Source organism: Desmodus rotundus, chromosome X (genome assembly GCF_022682495.2).
Source record: "Desmodus rotundus isolate HL8 chromosome X, HLdesRot8A.1, whole genome shotgun sequence".
In the NCBI taxonomy this organism is placed as follows: Eukaryota; Metazoa; Chordata; class Mammalia; order Chiroptera; family Phyllostomidae; genus Desmodus; species Desmodus rotundus.
Window position 1 is genome coordinate 46,565,058 of NC_071400.1, and position 17,467 is coordinate 46,582,524.

Here is a 17,467-nt window from a genome sequence, read left to right on the forward strand (position 1 = left end):
TCCCTATGTCCCCCCTTCCTCTGGCAGCTGTCAGTCTGTTCCATGTCTCTGATTCTGTTTTGTGTGTTAGTTTATTTTGTTCATTAGATTCTTCTTACCAGTGAGATCATATGGTATTTGTCTTTCACCAACCGGCTTATTTCATTTAGCATGATAGCCTACAGTTCCATCCAAGCTGTTGCAAAGGATTCAGATTCCTTTGTCTTTTTTCTGCTATGTAGTATTCCATTGTGTAAATGTACCAAAGTTTTTTAAATCCACTCATCTACTGATGGGCACTTAGGCTGTTTCCAATATTTAGTTATTATATATAGCACTGCTATGAACATAGGGGTGCATAAGGTCTTTTGAATTGGTGTTTCAGGATTCTTAGGGTTTAATTTTTTGAGGAAATTCCATACTGTTTTCTTCAGGGAATGCACCAGTCTACATTCCCACCAAAAGTGCACTAGGGTTCCCTTTTTACCACATCCTCGCCAGCACTTGTTGTTGATTTATTAATGATGTCCATTCTAACAGGTATGAAATAATATCTCATTGTAGTTTTAATTTGCATCCCTCTGATGGCTAGTGACATTGAGCATTTTTCCATAGGACTATGGGCCCTCTGCGTGTCCTTCTTAGAGAAGTGTCTATTTAGGTCCTTTGTCCATTTTTTAATTGGATTGTTTGTCTTCCTGCTATTGAGTTGTATGTGTTCATTTTATATTTTGGAGATCAAACGCTTGTCCAATGTATCATTGGCAAGTAGGTTCTCCCATACAGTAGGTTCTCTTTTCATTTTGATACTGGTTTATTTATCTGTGCAGAAGCTTTTTAATTTGATAGTCCCATATTTATTTTTTTCCTTTATTTCCCTTGCCCTAGAAGGTATATCGGGAAAAATATTTCTATGCAAGATATCTGAAATTTTACTGCCTATGTTTTTTCTCTAGGATTTTTATGGTATTGCAACTTATATTTAAGTCTTCTTTCATTTTGAGTGTATTCTGGTGTATGGTATAAGTTGATGGTCTAGTTTCATTTTTTTTTGCAAGTACTAGTTCAGTTCTCCCAACACCATTTATTGAAGGGACTGTCTTTATTCCATTGTATGCTCTTGCCTCCTTTGATGAATATTAATTGACCATAAAGGCATGGTTTTATTTCTGGGCTCTCTACTCTGTTCCATTAATCTATGTGTCTGTTCTTGTGCCAGTAGCAAACTGTTTTGATACAGTGGACTTGTAGTATAGTTTGATATCAGGTATTATGATCACTCCAACTTTGTTCTTCTTTCTTAAGATTGCTGAGGCTATTTGGGGTCTTTCGTGGTTCCATTTAAATTTTTGAAGTATTCTAGGTCTGTGAAATATGCTATTAATATTTAAGTAGGAATTGTATTGAATCTATAGATTGCTTTAGGTGATATGAACATTTTAATGATGTTAAATCTTCAAATTCATGAACAGGGTATATGCTTCCATTTATTTGATCTTCCTCAATTTCTTTTTTCATTCTTTTATAGTTTTCTGAGTATAAGTCTTTTACTTCTTTGGTTAAATTTATTCCTAGGTACTTTATTTTATGTTGTTGTTGTTGTAGCTATAGTAATTGGAATTTTTTTCATAGTTTCTCTTTCTGATATTCATTGTTGATGTACAAAAATGCCATTGATTTCTGAATATTGATTTTGTATCTCACTTCTTTGCTGAATTTACTTATTAGGTCAAGTAGTTTTTTGATGGAGCCTTTAGGGTTTTCTATATACACTGTCATGTCCTCTGCAAACAATGACAGTTTTACTTCCTCCTTTCCCATTTGGATGCCTTTTATTTCTTCTTCTTGTCCGATTACTGTGGCCTGGATCTCCGGTGCTGTGTTGAATAAGAGCGCTGAAGCCTGACACCCTTGTCTTGTTCCTGATATTAAGTGAAACACTTTTAGTTTTTGCCCATTGAGTATGATGTTGGCTGTAGGTTTTTTGTATATGGCCTTTATTATGTTGAGGCATGCTCCCTCTATTCCCACTTTGCTGAGGGTTTTTATCATAAATGGGTGCTAGATTTTATCAAATTCCTTTTTCTGCATATATTGATATAAGCACGTGATTTCAAAGCAGTGTGAGTCCACTCTGAATTTGCAGTTTGAGGTTAGTGGGCTACCCAGCTAAATACTAATTTAGATTGCAAGACTCTATGAGGGCCTGAATTTAGTTATACTTTCTCAAGGATTTTTGCCCTGTTCTTCTCTGCTGAGAGCCAAGATACCCTTTAAAAAAAATTCTCTGGGGAAAGGATTGTGGGTATTTTTGTATATAGTACACCCTTACATTGAATAAATTATGAAAGAGGCTCTCAAATTCTCCAAATTTGGTAAATGGCATCAGGGCAAAAATAATTGCATTAGTCAATTTATCGGGCTTTTCCCTCCAATATTTTGGCCTGATAAAGCCTATTTTGCTTCTCTTTGATGCTCTCAAGATATTTCCTACATTTTCAAGCATCTTTTGTTTTTCTTTTGTAAGCAAGTATATCAGTCTGGATACCTAACAACTACATTATTGAGATATTTCTTATTTCTCTAGGCCATTATTTCATAGTATACATCTTAGAGCACCTGAATCAGAATCACCTAGTGATGTTTATTAGAATTTTATATTCTGGTAGCCAACCTCAAGGTTACTGAAATAGTATCTCTACAATGGTGTCCTAGTATCTGGATTTTTATGAGGTTCTTTAAGTAATCCTAATGCATACAGAAGTTTGTTTTTATTCCTACTTTAAAGTCTTCTATCTGGTATTTTTTATTGTAGGATCCTAACAATATATTGTTTTTTATACTTGTCCTAGCACCATATGTTGAAGAATCCATTATTTTCACCTCTTTGATATGCCAACTTTTATCATATTTTAAGTGTGTGTATGTGTCTGTCTGTCTGTTTATGTTCTTTCTGTTTTGGTTCATTGAGCTGCCTATTCTTCGAGCAATACCATACTTTTTAATTAGTGTTGCATTATGTATGTTGTACTACGTGATAAAAAATCTTCCTTAGTTTTTATTTTATTATTTTCTGGCACACTAAAAATTTTAAAAATGGCATCATTATCTTGCTTCAACTGTCTTTAGTGACTCTATAGAATTAAATAATTTTTCTACACTTTCAAAAGTTTTAATTGGCCTTATCTCATACTGTACTTTTTTTCATATTGACTTAAGAAACCCTTTTGACTGAGGTACTACAGTCTGTTTTACCTGACTCCACAAAATCTTTGTTTTTCAATCATTGTACCCAGCATGGCCATTTTTCCTCTACATGTCTACCCGCCCATCTTTCAGAACTGAAAGCCAAGGTATTTACCTTCGCTACAGAGTTAAGATGCACACACCCAGTCTCAAGGGAGCCCTCCTAGCTTTGAACACAATTATTGTATACAACTCATTTTTACTTGGTAATTCCTACTGAATCACAGACTATAAAAGCTGCAAGCTACTTGAAGAGATCATACTGTCTATCTCTGTCCTCTTACCAAAGAGAAAACTGAACCCCAGTGTATGGGAATGACATGTTCATAATGATTTAATGGTTTAAATGATTTAATTGCTGAGGTAAACTCAGGATGTATTTCTTGTATTTTAGAGCTCTATTACCATTGTTTGCGATATAGTATTTCCACTATATTTTATTTTCTTTTGTTTGGGCCTAGGTTTTTTGTTTTCTTTAACTACATTGATTGTTCCTTAAAGGCAGGGCTCAATTCTACATAATTTTTTTCTACAACTCATAACCCTAATGTTGTGCTCTCTGCTTATTTGATACCTAATCAATATTAATAGATATTGGTAAACATCAAGATGTTCTGTTAACCAGATGTCAAATGGGGCTATTTCCTTGTGGGAATTCCTGTTATAATTGCATGAAAAGTGGCATCTAGTGGTTGGTGTGTGTATGACAATTGCCTTTAATTTTACACAGGTAATGAAATTTTCAAAATTTTCTTTTACTTTTTTAAAGTATATTTTATTGATTATGTTATTATTTTTGTCCCATTTTTTTCTCCCCATTATTCCCCTCTGCCCTGTGCCCCATCTCCTTCCAGCATTCCCCCAACCTTAGTTCATGTCCATGGGTTGAACATGTAAGTTCTTTGGCTTCTACATTTCCTATACTATTCTTAACAACCCCCTTTCTATTTTGTACCTACCATTTATGGTTCTTATTCCCTGTACCTTTTCCCCCATTCTCCCCCCACCCCTGCTGATAACCCTTCATATGATCTCCATTTCTGTGATTCTGTTCCTGGTCTAGTTGTTTACTCATTTTTCATTTGTTTTTTAGGTTCACTTGTTGATAAGTGTGTTTGTTGTCATTTTACAGTTCATATGTTTGATCTTCTTCTTTTTCTTAGATAAGTCCCTTTAACATTTCATATAATAAGGGCTTGGTGATGATGAACTCCCTTAACTTGACCTTATCTGGGAAGCACTTTATCTGCCCTCCCATTCTAAATGATAGCTTTGCTGGATAGGTCCTTGCCTTTTATGACTTCAAATACTTCTTTCCAACACCTTCCTGCCTGCAAGGTTTCTTTTGAGAAATCAGGTGATAGTCTTATGGGAACTCCTTTGTATGTATCTGTTGCCTTTTCTCTCGCTGCCTTTAAGATTGTCTCCTTATCTTTAATCTTGGGCAATGTAATTATGATGGGCCTTGGTGTATGTTTTCTTGGGTCCATCTGCTTTGGGATTCTCTGAGCTTCCTGGACTTCCTGTGTATTAAAATGTGTATTTATTCTTCCATGTTTACACTCCAGTCACCTTCAAAATACTCTCCACTTGATACAAGATACCTATCGAGATGTTTTTTTCCACTGCTCAAAACGGTTTTTGAACTCATTGATTTTGATGTTTTTAGTGGTTCTGCCATTTTTTGTTTCACCTCTTCCACATCAGTAAAATGTTTTCATTCGAGGACTTTCTTTTTTCATCTGGGGCACCAAAAATAAAGTACTTTGGGGCAAGATTGGGTGAAGAGGGAGGAAAGGGCACAGGGTCATTCCGTTTTTGGTTCACACTCAGCACGGTGTGGACAGGTGTGCTCATAAGTCATGAAATGGGCACATGCATTGGAAGAATCTTCAAAAGAAATTCACCGAAGCCTATCTCAGCCTCCCAGAACACCAGCATATGGTTCGCTAATACAGATGAGTTCCTAGAGCACTCAACTAGTGTTGGAAGCCTGTACTACAAGGGGCCCATCCTCCAGAAGATAATTTTGTTTTGGGGGGTCTCCTGTCATATACATCACAAAAAGTTTTCTCTGATTTGATAAGAAGCATGCTACTTTATTGTGCATAAATACTGAGCTATCTACATGTGTTAAACGAATTAACTATTAGTTTTTCTAAGCAGTTAAGCTTCGGGCAAGAGTAAAATATTGTTCTAGATGGAAGAAGTCATCTACTGTCTTCTTGTCCTATAGGTTCTTATTTTATAGGAGGATATTTTTCTGTCTTTAGGACCTCGGTTCTTAATATGAGTGAGTTAAATTGTTAGTAGTGGCTATTATGAACATTTAGGTTGTGGGAACAGCTTTGGCAATAAAGCTTGAAGCTGTTACAGAGAGCTACTTGAGCTACTATAGATGAGAGAGTAGGGAAAACGAAAGAAAGGTGGTAAAAGATAGTATTATATATTTTATACCCTATGATTACTCATGAATGCAGAAAAGAAGCAACTTCAAGTGGAAGGCATTTTTAACTAGTTGCCAAGGTTATTGCTAATGTAGAATGATAGGCAATTTCTTACAGGAGATGTTAGGAGAAAAACGGAGTTTTTAAGAGCTTACACAGTGGCAAATATATTACAGAAATATTTCATGAATTTATTTTTGATTTTATTTTCATTGTAAAATATATGTTTTGCTTTAAAAGTATAAAAGTATATTATAACATATGATGTCTTGGTAATGATGTGGAGAAAAAAGAACCCATGTGCACTGTTGATGGGAATGCAAATTGGTACAGCCAGTGTGGAAAGCAGTATGGAGATCTCTTGAAAAACTAAAAATAGATATACTATATGAGCTAGCAATTCCACTCCTGAATATTTATCTGAAGCAAATGAAAACACTAATTTGCAAAGATATTTGCACCTCTGTGTTCATTGCAGCATTATTTATAATCCCTGAGATATGGAAGCAACCAACGTGTCCATTGATAAGTGATTGGATAAAAAAGATATGATACATACACACACATACAATGGAATGTTACACAGAAGTAAAAAAGAATGAAATATTGCCATTTGTGACAATGTGGGTGGATATAGAGGGCATTATCCTAAGTTAAGTCAGTCAGGCAGAAAAAGACAAATACCGCATGGTTTCACTTATGTGAGGAATCCAAAAAACAGTCTGATGGAAACAGAGACCAAAGGAATGGTTGCCAGAAGGAAGGGGGTCAGGGGATGGGCAAAAAAGAGGAAGGGGAAAATAGTTAACAATATGGTGATGAGTTTGCATGGTGACAGGTGATTGCTAGAATTAATGAAGTGTGATCACATTGTAAACTATAAAAATGTCAAATCACTCTATGATACACCTGAAACTAATATAACTAATACAATATTGTATAACAACTATACTTAAATAACAATAAAATTTACAAAAATTATATTTGCTTATTGTGAAAAGTTCTAACAGAAATATATACAATGAACAGGTGAAAGCTTCCCCAGAGGTAATCACTGTTTGCAATTTGGTATATAGCCTTTCAGATATTTTTCTGGTATATTTTTATAAGTTTGGATTGTTGAATTCAATTGACCTGTAAGTCACAGTTTGATGTTCAGGTTTACATTTAATGATTTTCTTCCCTCTTTCTCTTTCTTTATAGGCTTGCTATGGGTGTTCTCCAGGATCAAAGTGTTACTGTAGTGCTGTAAAAGGAGAAAAGGTAAGATCTGAGATGGGCCTTTGAAAACATAGGAAAACCAGTAAAATAATGTTTTTAATTTTTTTAAACATGATTTCTACCTCAGCACCTAATAAATATAATGAAGTCTACTATACTTCTTATTTTAGATAGTTGCAAGGATTAGACTGTATCTCAGGGATCATAAAATATTTTCTGTATGTTTTAATATAACAAATGTTTAAGGTTTTATGACCCAATAAGGTCTCTGTCACATATTTCTGTCTTCTTTTATAATACCTTTTTAAATGTGTAAAAATCATTTTTAGCTCTTGGGCTATATAAAATAGGCTTCTGACTGCATTTGAACTGGGAGTTACAGTTTGCTAGCCTCTTATCAATCTTGTTGAAAGCACTTAATAAACATAGGAAGGAAAATAACATTTAACAAGGAACTAAATATTTGTCAGGATACTCATGTGTGCTGGATACAGTGGTAGGCAATTTTGTATGTATTTTTCTAGTCCATGTAAATTAATAATTAGTGAATCTATTTTTATCTCACTTTTTCCACCACAACACCCTAGTTGTGTACATATGATGATTAAAAAGTAAATATTCGTGAGGATTAAATAGAATAAACCTAGTCAATATGAATTAGTTACTCACATTGAAATTGGAAGATTAGATTGTTCTAAACTTCAATGTCTCTGGTTATATTTTGTTTCCTTTTTTTCTTCCATTGATTATGTTCCAGTTAAAGGTGAGATCATATGGTATTTCTCCCTCACCGTCTGGCTTATTTCACTTAGCATAATGCTCTCCAGTTCCATCCATGCTGTTGCAAAGGGTATAAGCTCCTTCTTTCTCTCTGCTGCGTTAAAGGACACATGGACAAAATCAAGGGGGAGGGTGGAGGTGGGGGAGGGAGGTGGGTTCACCTGGGGTGGGGTGGAGGGATGGGGAGAAGAGACATACAACTGTAATTGAATAACAATAAAAATTTTTAAAAAAGATATTCAAACCATGTTGTACACAGAAAAAAAAAAGAAATTGGAAGATTAAAAAGAGATAGTGAATTGTGGCCCTAAGAGAGTTGTAAGTAGAAAAGGGGTTAAACTCCAGTCTCCACTCTTTGGGGCTTAATAAATATTTTTGAATAAATGAATGCATGCTACTAATTATTTATTAAAAAGTTTGGGGCATATCTCAAGAGCATATTCTATGTAAGGATATAAAAGGTTCACTAGCATATTAAAGTGTTTAAAAGTCCTGGAGTAAAGAAACCTCTTTGTTTTACAAAACTATATTCCCAAGCTACATTTGATCATGTAACCCACTTTTCTCTTTTACAGCAGCCCCCCCTTATCCACGGTTTTACTTTCCATTGTTTGATTTACCCACAGTCCACTAATGTTCAAAATATTAAATGAAAAATGTGTAACTATTGAATTGTGTGCCATTCTGGGTAGCATGATGAAATGTTGCTCTGTTATGCTCCATCCTGTCCATGGCATGAATCATCCCTTTGTCCAATGTATACATGCTGCATACACTATCTGTCCATTAGTCACTTAGTAGCTGTATCACCAGTAGGTCAGTAGTTGCCTGACACTTCCTCACAAGGCCTACATAATTCACCTCACTTCATGTATCACATCATATTATCACAAGAAGAAGGGTGAGTACAGTATACTAAGATATTTTGAATGAGAGAGACACTGTATTCATATAACTTTTTTTATCCTCACCTGAGGACATTCTTACTGATTTTAGCAAGAAGAGAGAGGAGGAACAGAGAGAGGTAGAGAAACAGTGATGTGAGAGAGAAGCATCAATCATTTGCCTCTTGCACATGCCCTGACCGAGGACTCAACATGCAAAGTAGGCGTGAGCCGTGGCTGGGAATTGTACCTTTTGGTCCACAGGATGATGCTCCACCCAACTGAGCCACACCTGACAGGGCTCATGTAACTTTTATTATACCATATTATCACAATTGTTCTATTTCATTATTAGGTATTGTTGTTAATCTCTTACTCTGCCTAATTTATGATTTAATATTTACTATAAGTATGTATGTATGAAAAAATACTATATATAGTGTTCAGTATGATACATGGTTTTAGGCATTGACTTGAGGGTCTTAGAATGTATACCCCATGCATAAATGAGACTACTATAATAATAATCAATTAGTGTTTTGCAGAACACCTATTTGAATAACATAGTTTGAGAGGAATAGTTTTGTAGTAAGAGTGCTTTCTGTAATGGTAAATAAAAGACCAAGAGTGATTCATTTCTGATATTGGTACAGTGACTTTTATCAGATTAATTCTTCTTAAGATAAGAAGTATACACTCTGGACAAAATATGGTAGCTATTTAATATGTTAGGCATAGGAGAGGGACCAAATGCATTAAAAAAAAGGAGAGAGGATTCTATCCTTGAAAGAAAGGAGGTACACTGAGCAAGTTTGTATTTATGTGGCTTTTCTCCTGAGTGTCTCCTTCAATCTGCATGGCATGGGATGGCTAGAACCCAGACAAGAAACCACAGTTTTACTGGCTTGAGAAGTCAGAGGATAGAGGTAAGGATGCTGGAATGGTTGGAAACTGATATGGATTATGCTTGGAATGAGGGAGCCACAGAGGGGAGAGCCAAAAAATCTGCTTGGAAACTCCACACAAATTCTTTTAAAATTATTATTATTATATTTTATTGTTTATGCTATTATAGTTGTCCCAAATTTTCTCCCTTTGATGCCCTCCCTGCACTCCTTCAGGCGGTCCCTGCACTATTGTCCATGTCAGTGGGTCATGCATATATATTCTTTAGCTACTCTATTCTCTGTGCTGTCCTTTACATCCCCATGTCTATTCTGTAAGTACCAATTTATATTAATCTCATCACCTTTTTCACCCACCCCTCAGATCCCCTCCCATCTGGTAACCATCAAAATGTTCACTGTATCTTTGATTATGTTTATGTTATGCTTGTTTGTTTATTTTGTTTCTTAGATTCAATTATTGACTGGGAACCTAACTGGTGACCCTTCAGTTTGCAGGCTGGTGCTCAATCCACTGAGCCACACCAGCCAGGGCTTATTCTTCTTCTTAAAGAAGACCCTTTAGGGGCCGGCCTGACTCTCTACACTCCTTTATGCGGTTCTATCGCCGCACTTCCAAGGCATGACCCCACCAGAACTAGGAATTGGGAATGCTCAGATGACATAGTGGTAGGCCTAGAAGGGAGGATCTCGCTGATGACTCTAAACACCTGTGAGTCAGGCGCTTCCACCCATTTGTGCCAGCCTCGATGGACACCTAAAAATGGGGAGTGGGAGGCGGCCAATCACTCCGACCTTCGCTCCCAAGCTCGACCTTCCTCCTAGAATCTGCCCTACACACTCCTACTCCCCGCTAAGGTACCCGGGCCTGCAGGCGCCGCCTTCAGCGAGCCGAGAAGGGGAATGGAGTGCGACCAGAGAGACCCTTCCCAGCCTCTGCAGGTGCCCGCGTGTGTGGAACGCAGAGACGTGCAGCCTTGCTACAGGAGCACATAGAGCTGTTTCTCAGTCTGGTGTCTTCCTTTAGCCCTCTCCTTTCTGCAGCTGCGGAGGAGGGTTGGCAGGACCTCTTGGAGGCCTCCCGAAGAGGCCCGCTGTAGAGCGTCGGCTTCGGGACACCACAACCAACTTGATTTCTTCAGCTATGGCACGGAGGCCCCCAGGCCGTGTGCCTACCACACGAGCTGCAAGAGGCCATGGGCCTCCAGGTTCTTCCAGCCAGGAGACAATGGCCACTCCCTGCTCTGTAGATATTTGTCAAAGTCCCTTCCGGGCCCACTTTGTCCGATCCTGGAAGGCTGAGAATGGGTTCCCCCGACCACCACCCGCAGTCCTTCACTAGCCTTGGCGCCCAGTCTTCCTTTCTTCGTATTTTCTTTGTGCCTGTGCTGAATTCCAGCGAACAAAGGACCCTTGCTTTCCTTGTCCCCCATTCCAGACCTCATCACCCCTGCCACAGCCACCCCAATTTCATCTCTCCTTACCCATGTACTCCCCTTCATTGTGGTCTGTGAGAAGCCTGAGGCTGGGAGATGTCAATGAGTGTGCGAAGAGGCATGGCGCTGCTGCCAGGAAGGCCCCCAGGTGCTCCATTGCTGATCGAAATCTCAAACTAGGGGCATCATCCCTCAGCACACCCTCCCTCCCTCTCTGGCAGAAGGGGCCTAGCTAATTAAAAATCTGCCCCAGAGTTTGCAAAGCAATCACAGTGTCTCACAGCCTGTGAAGAGGTAAAAGTGAGTCTGCACATTTTATGGACTGGGAAAGGCAGGATTCCGTGACTGCCCCAGGGTGGGTCAGCTCAGAGCATTTGCCCCACTCACTCCCTTGCTTCCTGCTCCAGAGTAGTAGGGATGCTGTTCCCCCTCTCAGGTCCCACGGCCAAAGCAGAGCAGGAATTGCTCCTTTGAATCAGTGCCAGGACCAAGGGCTCCCCTGGTTTCCTAATGGAAAAATCTTAAATCTTGCACCAGCACAGACATTTCACCTCCTCCCTGGAAGCTTTCCAAGATGATTTCCAAGAAGCCTTCACACCTGGGGATGCAGAGATGCGTAAGAAGGACAGGGAGCCCTGAACAGTGTGGCCCAGTTGGTTGGGTTCTGCAAAGCAAAAGGTCCTTGGTTCCATTATCTGTCAGGAACATGTCTGGATTGTGGGTTCAATCCCACAGTCCGTTAGGGAGCATGTGAAAGGCAGCAGATCAATGTTTCTGTCTCACAATGATGTGGGACATGTGGGACTCCTCTCCCTTCCTTCTGCTCTCTCTAAAATTGAATAATAAAAAAATTAAAAAAAAAAAAAAAGAAGACCCTTTAACATTTTATATAATACTTGTTTGGTGATGATGAACTCCTTTAGCTTTTTCTTGTCTGGGAAGCTCTTTATCTGTCCTTCAATTCTAAATGATAACTTTGCTGGGTAAAGTAATCTTGATTGTAGGTCCTTGCTTTTCATCACTTTAAATATTTCTTGCCAATTTCTTCGAGCCAAGTTTCTTTTGACAAATCAGCTGAAAGTCTTATGGGAGCTCCCTTATAGGTAACTATCTGATTTTCTCTTGCTGCTTTTAAGATTCTCTCTGTGTATTTAAACTTGTCATTTTAATTATGATGTGTCTTGAAGTAGGCCTCTTTGGGTCCATCTTGCTTGGTGCTCTCTGTGCTTCTTTGACTTGTATGTCTATTTCCTTCACCAAGTTAAAGAAGTTCTCTTTCTTAGTTTATTCAAGTAGATTTCCAATATCTTGATCTTTCTCTTCTCCTTCCAGCACCTCTATGATATGAATGTTGGTACACTTGAAGTTGTTCCAGAGGCTCCTTACACTGTCCTCATTTTTTTTAATTCTTTTTTTCTTCTTGCTGTTCCAATTGGTTATTTCTTACTTCCTTATGTTCCAAATCACTGATTTGATTCTTGGTTTCATCCACTCTACTGTTGATTCCCTGTAAAATGTTCTTTATTTCAATTAGTGTATCCTTTGTTTCTGACTGGATCGTTTTTTTGCTGTTGAGGTCCTCAGTAAGTTCCTTGAGCATCCTTATAATCAGCATTTTGAACTCTACATCTGATATATTGCTTTTCTCCATTTCACTTAGTTCTTTTCTGGAGTTTTGTTTTCTTTCATTTGGGCCCTGTTTATTTGTCCCCTCATTTTGGCAGCCTCCCTGTGACTGTATTAGATGGAGCTACTACATTTCCCAGACTCGGCAGAGTGGCCTAATGTAGTAGGTGTCCTGTAGGGTCCAGTAGCACAGCCTCCCCTATTACCCAACCTGGGTACTTGACTTGTACCCTGGTGTAGGCTGTGTACACTCTCCTCTTGTAGTTAGTTAAGCCTTGATTGCTTTTTGCACGTGCAAGTCAGCCACTGCTTGTGTTCTGTCTGGAGTCACAGAACATTAGCTGCAAAGCGATCTGCAGATGGCTGCTACTTGTGCTAGTGTTGGAGATGCCCAGGCGAGACCAAGCTGTGAACCAAGGCTAGCTGCTGGTAGTCCTGGGGCTGGGGCCACTTGTCAAGAGTTATGGGGCTTGCTGAAGCCAGATGTTGCTTGTTTGAGAAAATTTAGGAAAATCTGAGTTTGGGCCAAGACATACCATTTGTATGGATAAGCCACTGGGAACAGCTTTGGTGGACCTGAAAGTTGGGTGGGGTCTCAGGGAATCACCAGGGTGGGGCATACAGTGTAAGCCAGGTTGATGGAGTCTCAGATATGGCACCCACCTGCCAGCTTTGGGCTGTTGGGGGAGTGCTAAGAAAAGGAGTAATGGCTCCTGCCAACACTTCTGTCTGGGACAAAGCTGCCCCCCAGCTCTTGGCCTGATGCTGGACAATTCAGTTCTTTCCCAAGTCTCAGATGCCTTTCAATCTGCTGCCCCCACACTGGAGCTCAGAGGGAGTGAGTCTGTGCATGGGCCATTTAAGAGGAACTGACCGAGACTCCAGCAGTTTCTGTCTTCCACCAACTCAATCCCCACTGGTATTTGCAGCCAGAAGTTATGGGGACCTATCTTCTGGACACTGGAAACCTTGGCTGGGGGGCCTTGTGTGGAGCTGGGACCCCTTGCTGCTGCATATCCCTCCTGATGTTTATCTACCACATGTGAGTGTGGGACCAGCCCATTCTGCATCTCTGCCCCTCCTACCAGTCTCATTGTGGTTTCTTCTTTAATTCCATAATTGTAGGACTCCATTCAGCTCATTTTCTGATGGTTTTGAAAGAGAGTTGTTCTGCTGTTTAGTTATAAATTTGATGTGGTTTTGTGAGGAGGCAAGTACCACATTTACCTATGCCTCCATCTAGACTAGAAGTCCACACAAATTTGTGTTTGAATCCTGAACTTTACATGTAAGGGAGGATTCATACAACCCAGTAGTAAGTAACAGCTAGAAAGCTATAATAACTGAACATAAATTAACTGCTGTCCATTGAAAGGTAAACAGAGTTTTAAGTTTTAGTTCAGCTGAGATAACTATTTCCTAAAACAAAATTTCAATACTTTTCAGAGAAAGATAAAATAATCTTGGATGTCTACATGTTAACTACAATGTCCGGTATACATTAAACCTTACTAGTCATGAGAAGTAACAAGTAAAAGTGACCCATAGTCAGCAAAAGACCAGTCAATAAAAACTAACTCTCAATTAATACAGATGTTAGAAATTATAGATATTTTAAAGCCAATGGGATAAATATACTTGCAATTTAAAGGGAAACCTGCTCAAAATGAGTGAACAGGGAATCACAACAGAGCACTGGAAACTAAAAAAAGAAAGAAAGAAAGAAAGAAAGAAAGAAAGAAAGAAAGAAAGAAAGAAAGAAAGAAAATCTATATTTGAAAAGCAAAATATAAGAAAAAGCAATTCACCACATGTTTTTTCAAAAAATGTTTTTTATTATTGTTTAATTACAGTTGTCCCCATTTCTCCCCATTACTCTCCTCCTGCCCTATATACCCCCACCCCCACATTCAATCCTCCCCTGTCATTGTCTTTGTCCTTGGGTCCTTTATACATATTTCTTGAGGACCTCTTACTTTCTTTCCCCAGTTATCCCCCTCATCCCTACCTCCTCCCCTCTGCTCACTGCCAATTTGTTCTTTATTTCTATTTGTCTGCTTCTTTTTTGCTCACTTGTTTGTTTTGTGATTAGGTCCCACTTATAGGTGAGATCATATGGTATTTGTCTTTCACCACCTGGCCCATTTCACTTAGCATAAAGCTCTCCAGTTCCATCCATGGTGTCTCGAAGGGTAGGATTTCCTTTCTGCTGCATAGTATTCCATGGAGATGACTGAAGAAATGGGCAGTAAACTTAAACATATATTAGAAGAAATATCCAATCTGATGAATACAGAGAAGGAAAATAATAGGGGTCTTAGTGACCTGTGAGGCAATGTCAAATGATTTAATACAAACATAAATGAGTTCCTTAAGAACAAGAGGGGGAAATCAGATGAGTAAAAAGAATAATAATTAATTGGGCAGTAATAATGGTAAGAATTTTCTGTACTTGGTTAAAAAATATAAATTTACAGAAAAATATAAATTTAAGAAGTTCAGCACAACCGCAGCAGGATAAAAACAAAGAAAACTACACCCAGGCAAGTCAGAATGAATCTACTAGGAAAAACAATCTGTGATTAAGAGAAAATCTAAAGAAGCTACAGAAAAAATACTCACGTACAGAGTTACAATGATATGACTAAGCATGGACTTCTTATAAGAATGAATGGGTAATAAACAACAATGTAAAATCATCATTAGAGAGGTGAAAATATCTGCAAAGGGAATTATATACAGTGAAAATATATACCAAAACTAAGAGCAAATTTAAGACATTTTCTGATAATAAAAAAGGAAAACCCAGAATTCTTCATCAGCATACTTGCACTGAAAGAAATTTCAGGCTGAAAGACTTTAGAGCATAACAACAGAACTTCAAAAGCATAACATAAGCCAAAACTGACAGAATTAAAGAAATAAATAAATCCACACTCACAGTTGTAGATCCTAATACTTCTATCTCAGTCATTGACAGAATAGGAAAACATCAGTAAAAGCATAGATGATTTGAATTACACTATTAACATTGACCTAATTGACATATATAGAGTCCTAAATCCAATAACTACTGAATACAATTTTTTCAAAGGCATATGGAATTTTCTTCAAGTTACACTGTATAATGGGCCATAAAATGACACCCTATAAATATCAAAAGATTGAAAACATCTGTATATATTCTCTTAATACATGAATTGAATAAGAAATCAATAGCAATAAATCTGTAGAAAATCCCTAATTATTTGGAAATTAGAAAGCACCATTCTAAAAAAAAAAAACAGAAAAGAAAAAGAAAGTACCATTCTAAATAATTGATAGACCAAAGAAGAAATCACAAGGAAAATTAGAAATTATTTTAAGTTGCATAATAATTATAATGCAACATACTGAGAATTGTGTGGTTGAATTAAAGCAGAGCTTAATGGGAAATAGCTTCAAATACCTATCATAAAAAGGAAGATTCAAAATCAGTGATTTAAGTTTCCCACTTAAGCTATAAAAGGGCACACAAATTAAATTGAAATAAGGAAAGTAAGGAAATAAAAGGAGAAATAGAAATATATGAACTAGAAAAAAATAGCAGTCCTTATATAGCTAAGAGTTTGTAATTGCTTGTTAGCATGACTGAGAAGAAAGTGGAAAACACAGGTAACCAATATCAGGAATGATCATACAGACATGAAAAAATAAGAAGGGGATATTATAATCAACTTTACAAGAGTAAACTTGACAACTTAGTTGAAATGGAAAAATAACATGAGAAACATACATGATTTAAAACTAACTGACGAAGTGAGTTCCAGCCAAGATGGAGGCAAAGGTAGAGACATTTCACTTCCTTGCATAACCAAAAGGAGGACAACAACCAATCTGAAATCAATAAACAGCCAAAAGCACCAGAAAATCAAACTGTGGCACTCCAACAACCAAGGAATTAAAGAAAAAATCAACAAGAACAACCAAATATATAAGGCGGTGGACTGGGCTGGCTGACACAGAAAAACGGCAGTGACCTGCAGACATTGGGGGTGGGGCTGGCTGTGGAGCTCGGCAGGCTTCTGGGAAGGGCTGACTTAAGGGGACTCAGAGGTGGCTGTGGGCTACGGCTTGGGTTGCTGTGGTAGGAGAAGCTCCCAGTTTCACAGGAGAGTCTGAGAGTCCATTGAAAAGTGCACTAGAGACAAGCAGGTGAGGCACACCTTTCCCTCTCTGGCCCTTCCCCCACATGCAGCGCTGCTGTGCAGCAAAGAGGGTTTCCCTTCCCAGGTGAATATCTAAGGCCCCGCCCCCTTACAACATATCAGCTGTGCCAAGACACAGCATTATGGCCCAAATGAAAGAACAGAGTAGAGCCTCAGAAAGAGAGCTAAGCAGGGAGGAGATCACCAACTTATCTGTCAGAGAATTTAAAGCCCTGGTACTCAAAATGCTCACAGATCTAATTGAGCTTGGTCGAAAAATGAAAAAAACAAATGAAGGGTACCCAAAGTGAAATAAAGCAGAATGTTCAGAGAACCAACAGTGACAGGAAGGAAACCAGGACTCACATCAACAGTTTGGAACAAAAGGAAAATAAAAACATCCATCCAGATCAAAACAAAGAAACGAGAATTCAAAAAAGTGAAGAGACTCTGACAAACCTCTGGGACAACCTGAAACGTTCCAATATCCAAATTATAAGGGTGCCAGAAGGAGAAGAACAACAGCAAGAAATTGAAAACTTATTTGAACAAATAATGAAGGAAACCTTCCCCAATATGGCAGAGTAAATAGACTTCCAGGAAGTCCAGGAAGCCCAGAGAGTCCCAAGGAAGTTGGACCCAAGGAAACACACACCAAGGCACATGATAATTATATTACCCAAGATTAAAGATAAAGGAGAGAATCTTAAAAGCAGCAAGAGAAAAGGCGACAGTTACATACAAAGGAGTTCCCAT

The 17,467-nt window shown here is 38.2% G+C and overlaps 1 protein-coding gene across 1 annotated transcript in view; it reads left to right on the forward strand.

Moving 5' to 3' along the window:
- COL4A5 (collagen type IV alpha 5 chain) overlaps window positions 1-17,467 on the forward strand; it is a 324,804-nt gene that overhangs the window by 103,158 nt on the left and 204,179 nt on the right. The window contains exon 2 of the mRNA XM_024551615.3: window positions 6,876-6,935. Within this exon, the coding sequence (XP_024407383.2) occupies window positions 6,876-6,935 (60 nt within the window). The remainder of the gene's footprint in view (window positions 1-6,875; window positions 6,936-17,467) is intronic.